This window comes from Nannochloropsis gaditana, assembly GCF_000240725.1.
Source record: "Nannochloropsis gaditana CCMP526 unplaced genomic scaffold scaffold969, whole genome shotgun sequence".
NCBI lineage: Eukaryota > Eustigmatophyceae > Eustigmatales > Monodopsidaceae > Microchloropsis > Microchloropsis gaditana.
Window position 1 is genome coordinate 1 of NW_005802984.1, and position 9,360 is coordinate 9,360.

At 49.6% G+C, this 9,360-nt stretch overlaps 2 protein-coding genes across 2 annotated transcripts; both read left to right on the forward strand.

Moving 5' to 3' along the window:
* Positions 1-729: 729 nt before the first annotated feature.
* On the forward strand, positions 730-3,066 carry NGA_0692500 (methyltransferase family). The gene is made up of 2 exons (XM_005853294.1): positions 730-781; positions 899-3,066. The coding sequence occupies exon 2, from the start codon at positions 925-927 to the stop codon at positions 2,029-2,031; it is 1,107 nt and encodes a 368-aa protein (XP_005853356.1). The 5' UTR covers positions 730-781; positions 899-924; the 3' UTR covers positions 2,032-3,066.
* A 1,386-nt stretch (positions 3,067-4,452) lies between these two features.
* Positions 4,453-6,742, forward strand: NGA_0692400 (uncharacterized protein). Its single transcript, XM_005853293.1, has 2 exons — positions 4,453-4,563; positions 5,060-6,742. The coding sequence occupies exons 1-2, from the start codon at positions 4,526-4,528 to the stop codon at positions 5,658-5,660; spliced, it is 639 nt and encodes a 212-aa protein (XP_005853355.1). The 5' UTR covers positions 4,453-4,525; the 3' UTR covers positions 5,661-6,742.
* Positions 6,743-9,360: the final 2,618 nt, after the last annotated feature.

Genomic DNA, 9,360 nt, shown 5'->3' on the forward strand with positions numbered 1-9,360 from the left:
GAATACCAGTTAGCCGGCAGTGTGAGTCATGAGAGAGTGCGATGAAGGTATAGGGGTACTCGTGTGTGTGTAGGGGAGCGAGCTCACCGGGCTGCAGCACCTAGGGAAGAGCGCCAGAGTATAGGAATACCAGTTAGCCGGCAGTGTGAGTCATGAGAGAGTGTGAGACATCACCACCACACTTGGATGCTTAGCACAACACACGAAGAAAAATGCAATGCACAAGACTCTAGAGGAGTCTTTCTGACGGCGTGTCGTGGTTTGGGTGGTTTTGAGCCTCCCGTCCCTCATTTTGGAGAGTTCCGATGCCCGCGGGTTCACAAATCATCACGCCCCCTCCAACTCTCTTTTAGTCAACTTCCTCTTCTCTTAACCCCTCACAAATGAAATGAGCGTCACCCCCATTTGTTGAGCATGGACTGAGTAGTGTTGCTGTATTCTTGGTCCTTCTTCATATTCATGGAGGGGGAGTGTGGAGGGTAGAGGTTGATGTTGATGATGACGAATTGAAAATGTGGGCATTGGCCTTTACATCATACAACACACGCCTTGCAACGTGCTACTCCTCTTCTCCTCCTCCCATACTATCCCTACCATACCACACATGTCTTCTCCAGTTTCCATGTGTTGAAGCGTTCCTGATTTGTTGCATTTTTTGCCAAGTGGGATGCGTCTTGAGGCAGCATCATCAGCATAATCACCTTCATCAGCATCCCTCCCCTGACGACGCAGGAATTATAGTTGAAAGAGCTGCTTTTTTAATACTTTTGCAGGACATTGGGTGCGTTGTGGGAAGGGTACAGCGTAGGAAACCTACGTTTTGAGATTGGACAAGGCAAAAACGTACTCACAGGCGCCCAATACCCTTGATTCTTCTTTATCCCTTCCTTAAAATCAGACCAGACGGATAACAAGCCAGGCAATATGAAATCTTATCTTTACATCTCGAAACAAAGCGTGCCAAGAATGTGGTGGTATTTAAGTTTTATTTTTGGCTGTTTACTCGTAGGATCCATCCTACCTTTGATTTCTGATGCTGTTCAATCAAGAGCAATCGTCAGCAAATCTGGTAGTTATATTTCATCAACGGAATCGCATGCATGTCTCACCATCCCGGCTGCATTTGAAAAAATAGCGTCTATGTACCCCACGAACATTCGACCTTCCGTCTTTTTTATGAGGACTTCTGCTTTTAAAGCAGTATTTTACGGTGTCCCCGGTGATGAAATGAGATGGAGACAAGTAGAAAATCAATATTCGTGGAAAGGTGCAAGTGCTACCTTGGTATTTGTGGGTGAACTCTTCCGCAGGGCAAAGTCAAAAGGATATGCTAATATTGCATCAAATGGGTTGGTTTCTCCGACGTTAATCGATATAGGTGGAAACATGGGACAAGAAGCTGTCGTGGCTGGAATATATGGCTTTTCATCCAGAACATTTGAACTCTTACCTCGATCTGTCGATACTATTCGGCTCAATTTAGCCTTGAATTGCATATCGGAGGAAATGAATGCAGTAGAAATGGCGGGTGTCGGCAAAGAGTCTGAGGAGATAAGAATTGATACATCAGGTTTTACCGCTAGTAAAGCAGTCGAGAAAGGCAATTCGACTGATTATTTGGCTAAAATTTGGTCCATGGACGACTTTTTCCTGAGGCAAGAGAAAACTCGATTGTCTGGAAGGCCTTTGTTGTACAAGATTGATTGTGAAGGTTGTGAAGCCAATGCGATTCTGGGATCTTTGGAGATGTTAAAGAAGTTTCCCCCTCATTACATTCTTCTTGAATATTCCAAATTCTCCAACATTAATGTGTCCGTGGTCGAAAGACTTTGGGTTGAGTTCGGGTATTCACGTGTTCTGCTTGTCGATGAAGGTGATGAATGGATTAAAGACGAGAATATGTCAAATTCGGAGCCAAGAATTTTTAGACCTGCGCGTCTTAGCTTGGAAAAAGGACGTCGAATTTGTGAAAAATATTGTGATTTGTTGTTCATACACGATAGAGCATTGGATCTTGGGTTTTCCAATTAATATTATCAGCATGATGACATGAGAATGAAATTCCGATTAGGCGTAGGATTAAATGTCATGTCACTCGTATGGCTTTAGGCACGAGCAAGAAACATGGTGCAGTCTAAACTCGCGCCTTTTCTTCTTTGAAAAACCGAGAGTCACGCGTCGGTAGGAGTAGACGGCGAATATGCATTTCTTCATCATCCAAGAACTGGTCGGAGGTGTCGACTCGATGGGTATGGTAATCAGGAGCACCTGGTAAATCATCATTTGATCGTTGGATATAACCTTTCACGTATGCAATCTCAGTATTTTTAAAGAACTCAGCAGAAAAATCATTGTAGGAGCGGGCCGACCAGGGAAAAAAACAGGTGGGAAGGGTACGTGTCCTACCCATATTATTTTTCCGGACGACGGTTCATCACGCCGCATCCCTCTCGTGAATGCTGCGTTCTACCTATTTTTGCTCGCTTTTTTGCTCCACGGAAATGCTCACGATATCTGTTACCGGGAGCTTCGCGCACACACATTCAAACTACACTCACGCGCCCTCACATTCGCATTATACGCACTATACGCAATGACGCATCACCCATACCCCTCTACTCTGTAAAAAGTATCATCCTGAAGCCTTCTTCCAAAATTACATAATCTTAACCCGAAGCGATTGTACAAAGGAAATTCATCCTCTTCGGAGTAACTCGGCTTTTCTCGAGCAGTATCGTTCGAATTTCCTTTGCTCAGACCCAGGACATGTTTCTGTGCAACGGACAGGGTTTGTAACCCTGACCCTAACCCTAACCCTAACCCTTACCCTATCCTGATTGCTGAACTACTGGAGTCGCTTGTCGAAAGCTTGCACGCCAGTCATAGATCAGGTGGATACTGAGCGGGAAATCTGGTTCCTGCGTTATGGATCCCGTACTCTGTCGTTGTAACCCTCTGTCATTCGGGCGTTTTCGCTTGTGCTTTCCGCCTTGGCACTGAAATATTCCCATCTGTTGAAAGTAATCAAAGTTGTTTCTTCGATGAAGCTGTTGTATGTGATAATCTTAAAGGTTGTCGGGGATAAAAAGGTGAGGAAGTATAAAACAAATTTTCAGCAACCATTTTTGTCCTTGGTCGCCACTCTAATAACAAGTATGATGAGAATTATCATGACAACTACTAACCATTGCACTACTGCTCAGTCCTCACCCACTTATGAGATCCAAAGTGACACCGACCGGTTTTTACAGAAACCCGAAGCTCCGAGTCTCCGAGGCCGGAACGTGGAATGATCAAAGCTACTTTGATAAGAACAGCCCTGTTGCTGGGACAATCCCGACACCCCATCTCAGTGCATAGCGTCTCAGACTAAATGGGCGAAAGTTTGCGTGAATGGCCAATTTCAACACGTGTTCGGCTTCCCAGGTATCCGACCGAATGGACGCGCGTACCCTTGGCGTGAAGAAGGGGTCTCTACAGAGCAGTCCTTCTTCATGCGCCTCACATCATGATGCCAACGCTTGTATACGGAGTCAATATGACGCCAAATCGCACGATCTCACGTTTTTATGGCCAAAGGTAGGGAGAGACGGAGAATCAGGGTTAAGGGCATCAAGGCGGGGAGTGCGAATGACGTTGCCGGCAGATGGTCCTCTACATAGTCGAGGGCCACTCATGCCGGCAGCCACTTGTCCCCTCACTACCATCGACATTGATGATCGCACTGCTCTGCCTGCTTTGTTTTTCCCCTCTCAAAAGAATATCCAGCATGGATGGGGCGGGGAAAAGCGACGGGCAGGGATGGAGCTGGGAGACACAGATTCCAAAGGGCCGCATTCCGGACTTCGTCAAAAACCAACGCTGCATCAAAATCGCATTTTGCGAGGGAAAAGGGTCACAAAAGAGACCTCTCCCTATTGGAATGACTTTTATGCAAGAAAAGATTGGTCTATTGATCACAACGCGTACGATATGCAGGTATTCGAAGCTATCACGGAGACGCGAGACATCCCTCTTCAAAGCCCCGGAGGCAGGGCATGCGATCTCCTCCTCCGAAAGTGGCGGGAAGAAGTCTTCCGGCTCCTTCAAGTCCAACAAATCGATAAGTTGTGGATTAAGGATGCTCATATGTCTCTGGCATGCACGCAGAAGGAAGCAGCAGCATGGAAAGCAGCCACGGTCGCGGCTACTGAACGAGCAACATGCTTGGAGGAGAGTTTTGTTCTTCCTAAGCAAGAGCGAGACACCGCTAAAGCTCAAGCAAAAGCATTTGAATTAATGTCAACGACTTCGAATAAGACATCAGCTGCCATGATTGAGAAATTGGAGGCCGAATGTAATGCTTTGAGAAGGGAAAGGGATGCTGCCCGGAGGACTTCCGAGACAATTATTGCGGATGTCGAGTCATGGCACAAGTGAATGAAACGAGTGCTTGAGGGGGATGGTAGGGACATGTGTGGCTGGGGCGAGGAGGGTTGGGAGGCGTATTGTGAGGAAGAAAATGGAGAGGAGAGTTGGGTAGGAAATGAGGAGGAGGAGGAGGAGGAGGAGGAGGAGGAGGTGGTAGTGGTGGCGCCCAATCAAGCAATTGAAAGGGAGAGCGATACTGAATCGCTTGCAGAGCTGCACGCTGATGAAAAAAATGAAGAAGAGAGGATCGAATTACACGATCCAAAGCAATTGAACCCCCTGTCCACAGCGCTTAGGAGATGTTATCAATGCCATTCTCGCCTGAAGGCAATGCGACTGAGAGTGGCTAGATTGTTAAATCTATTGTGGCAGAGGTAAATCGATGGTTGGTGGTGTCGACATGCCGGGGTGCGACAGGTCCTGACAAGGGAGTGTGCGGACCTTTCGATGTGTCCCTTGTCGTGCATTCCGATTTCATTTCTTCTCTTTGTGTGTCGTCAGGACGTTTCTGTATTGTCGACCCTCTTGCTGGTCTGCACGCAGGACCGAACCCCACTTTTAAGGACTATACATTTTATTTTGTTGTTTCTCTTGATGGTCGTTGTCCCGCTCAATCCATTTCTACGTTCCCCCCTGCGTCTTCCTTCAGGGAGCTGCACCATCGGAACGACATGGCCACGCTGGAAGCGGAGAAAAGGACCCTCGCCTGGGCATTGGGGCAAGACGCCAAAGAGGGGCAGGAGCGAAAGGAGGGTGCACGGAGGAGGGACGAGCTGGCTCAAGGCGGGGTCCCGAGTGGAAGAAATAAAAGAGAGGTCCTGAAAGAGCCACCGTGCCCTGCGTCTCCTCCTGCATCACCTTCTCCTCGCAATTCTACTGGGTTCCTCTCACTCCTCGCTTGCAATACAAGGCTGGAGGCAGCCATGCGCAGGGTCTTCCAAGCGGTAGATCGCGAGGATAAAAGGCGGGGGTGGGTGTCATCTGCGGTTCTAGTGCACGCCTGGGCGAGTGATGAAGAAGTCAGCTGGATCCTGGAATGGGAGAGAAGGAGCGAAAAAGGGAGGATAGGAGTGGGAGGGACGGTGAAAGGAAGTCCGGAGCCTTCTTGGACCTGGGAATGTTCTAGAGATGGCGGAGAGGCCGAAAAGGAGCAGGAGAAGGAAAACATGGGAAGGACGCTGGGTGAATGTGAGGTGGGCACGAGGAGGTGCCTGGAAATCTACGGAACGGAAGGAAACTTACATAAGTGAGTTTTAGAGCGTGTGATAGAACAAGAAACAGTCACGTGGGGGGAGGTGCTCTTGTCTTTCGTTCCTGCATGGGAGGGAGGGGGCGCAGCGCAAGACGAAAAAGGAAAGAAAGTCAGAGAAAGTTTGAGTGCTGGCGTTAGAAATTGTGCACCAGGGATGGCGACAGCAGCTAAAAAAGAGAAAAGGAGTTACGTCGAGGAAGATAGCACTGAATGGGAAGCGAGGGGAGAACCGAGTCGAACAGGAGAAACAGGGGAAATGGACAGCGAGAGGGAGCGGTGGCGGGGGGGGAGGAGTAGCGTTATAGACAACGGAGACAAGCCAAATCAGTCGGAAGATTCGAGCCTGGTGGCTCGTTTGCAAGTATTAGAGGATTTGGGTGAGACGCTGTTGACGTGTTGACCAGTAACAGGCAAGCAGAGGGCCATGGGAGAGTCTGGTTCCTCGTTAGTGTTTGGTCGTCTCCTTCATGTATCTTGTTATGGCTTTGATTGAGGAGCGCTGTTTGCACGTGTGAAATCAGGAAAATGATGTGAAAGCAACATGGGGTGTGCTCTGACTTGGATGAAGCCGGGCTCTCTGCCTCCCCCATCGTACTCCGGACCTCTGGTCTCTTCTGGTAGGCTCCCAGGTGATGAGCTTGTGGAGGTTAAAAGAGGTAGCAGAGAACGACTCTGGGAAAGCGTTGTACATTCCCAATGTGAACCCACGAAAGAGTTATGAGACAACAGAATAAGACATGTACCTCTCTCGTGATTGCTTCTTGAGTCACGTAGCGCGCGTGCGGAGCCTATCCACACATTGTGGTCACCAAGGCTGTCGACCGAGTCCCACCCTCTCATGCCAATTTATCCCATAGATACGGTAATAAGCCATAGATATCGACGGTACCCACAAGGACGAAGAGCAATACAATAGATACCTTTCGCGATACATCGCGCGCTGGGCTAGATTCCTCCGCCTTGGGTTTAACCACCGCCTCGCTCATCCGGAGATTCGATTGGTTCACTCTGTCACGCGCTCCTCCCTACGCCTATCGAGAAACTTCACTCACCCACCTTTACCCAACAGCACAATGTTAAGAGATCCCCTACACTGTTCAAAGATCCCCCCCCGGTCCGTAAGCCGCCCTCGGGTTACAATCTCCAGGTAAGAATTAAAATTGTGTCTGATGGATGAATTCTGACTACTCTCTGATCGGATGATCTGTCCTACTTCTTGCAAGGATTGCGTATACGGGGTTTTTCTCTCACCAACTCGTGTATAAATCCGTTTCTTAGGATTATACAAACACCTTTTATTCCGGGCTACCTTAATTCCCCGTTCCTTATAATAAACGACGCTGACAAAGACATTCCATTTATAATGGATCCTGAATTGTCTGCCCACTTATTCTTCCAGCGCTGAAGTGGTTGCTTTTTTTGACGTAGGAGTGTAAAGAGGACGAGACTGATCTTGTGATTCCGGATGAGGAGGAATAATTCCTACGGCAGGACTCTGAGGATCCTTCTGAGAATTTTCAGGATCAGACAGCCGAGGGAAAACGGTCTGTCGCGAAGCATACATTTTCAGTCTTGTCACGTGCGCTTGAATTGGCTTGCGAATTGTCCCATGTGCCCATTCGATTACATATATATAATCGCGCAATTTGCGTATACTCCGATATGGCCCCGTCCAGTACTACTTTGTAGTAAACTCCTTTCTTTTTATGGGGACCTAATAACCACATTTGTTGCATTAGATCGAATGAGGCCTGTCTTGTAACTTTACGGTTCCATCGGGAACGTTTTTTTTGGGGTTGATCTTCAAAATTCGAGGCAGCTATAGGCTTGGCCTTCTTCAATCGATTCACGTATTGTAGTGCATGATCCGGTAAGTTTTCGTACATAAAGCGTGTCAAAGAAAACGTCGGTGGGAAGCCGCGGGTCTCTTCCATAAATCAAATAATTTGCGAGTTTCATTCAGGAAAGGATGTACGCTAGTAGTATGAGCAAAAACCAGCGGAGGCACATAGGATCCCAGTCGTCATAGCATGTGCTGAAAAGATCGAGAGCAAATTCAGGAGAGATAGATTGGCTCTTTCAGTTTGGCCGTTTGCTTGTGGCCGGTAGGGGCCAATCCAACTATTGCGTTTTTGCACGATGGGGACTAACTTGGTAATCATTGCGTTCTTGAAATGGGAACTAATAGATCTTGAGGTCAACCAGATCGACAGATCACCTGGTCGTACAGAAAAGTAGCGACTGTGATAGCTGTCTGCCCTTTCGTTGGAAAGGCCTCGACCCAATGGATGAGAGCATCTGTAATTACTAGATTGCTCATTTTCCAGCACAAAGACCGGATTATTGGCCCGAATGGCGGCGATCTGCAAATAAACGAACGCCACTCGCTGAAAAGGGGCCCAGGCCGTGGGTCGTTGACCCAACTGTATGTTTCCTACGCTTGCACTTGACACTCGTCTCCTTATCATTTCCTTTCTTATGGCAATCCCTAAGATCGTCTTAAACATACAGTCCCATGCACGAATGAGCGCTGCGGCCTCCCGAGGCAAAGCCGCGGCGCCGTGGAGATGGAGGGCCCGCACTGCGATAGCCGCAGTGTCTGGAGCCCTCATCCTGGCCTCAATGGTGCAGCTGCAGCAAGCGACGCTCCTCGAAAGGGGTCGGACGGCTCTTGAAGACATCGCGAGGGAATCTTCTCAGCCATCGCCTCCGCCTCGGAGCTACTGTGAGCTGATCGCCGACCCGACGGTCCGGCGCCCGAGGGTCCTGGTCACTGACATATTGTTCCCAACTCCCGTGTCGGCCTGGCGCCTAAATGAGCTTACTGCGTGGATGGGCGAGGTCGACCTGGACATCCTGGTCTCTTATCGTTACCCGGGATTCTCTACGGACTGGGAGCCGATCCGAGAGAGCCACTGCCTCGCGGACTACAACGTTTTCGTGTTCAGGGACGCCCACAGAGGATCCGTGGAGGGCATCAACTCCTTGGCTAACGGGACCTTCAACACCTCCGAGTTCCTGGGTCACTGGCCTGCGGAGTATCTCCTGCGTCCGCGGAAGCTCGGGACCTCCCCCCCGTCGTTGAAGGACTACGATTGGGTCCACCACATCTTCCACATCGCCTACAAGTCATTTAACGAAGCGTTTCCTGGCTACCCTCAGCGACAACAGAGCATCCACCTGTATCCCGGCGGAGGATTTTTCCTCGATCAGCAGTACACACTCCCCCCCGACGTCACCCTCTTCACGACGCAGTCGTTCATTCGGGATTATGCCGACAGGTGCTTCCCGAAGAACCCAAAGGTGGATGTCTTCGGGGGGCCCATGCTGGCCAAGGACGCGGTCAAAGCTCGGAAGCGGCTTCACGAGCCAGGCGCCCGCATCAGCGCGTGCTTCACGTCTCTGGGAAACCCGCATGAGAAGGGTGCGGACCTTTACGCCAGGATCGCGGAGCTGTACCGTTCCACCTACCCTCAAGACAACGTCACCTTCTACGGGATCGGGAGTGTGATTTCGGCCGTTGACATGGTTGTCTTCGATCCGATGCCTCAGCAGCAGCTGGATGCCTTCTACCGAGACGAGGTCGACATCATCTTCAACCTCGAGCGCACGCAGTATCGCAACGGCTGGCCCCTCGGGACGGAAGGCTTGTTGATGGGGCTGGTCCTGTTCACGACGGACGCCTACAATCTGAACAA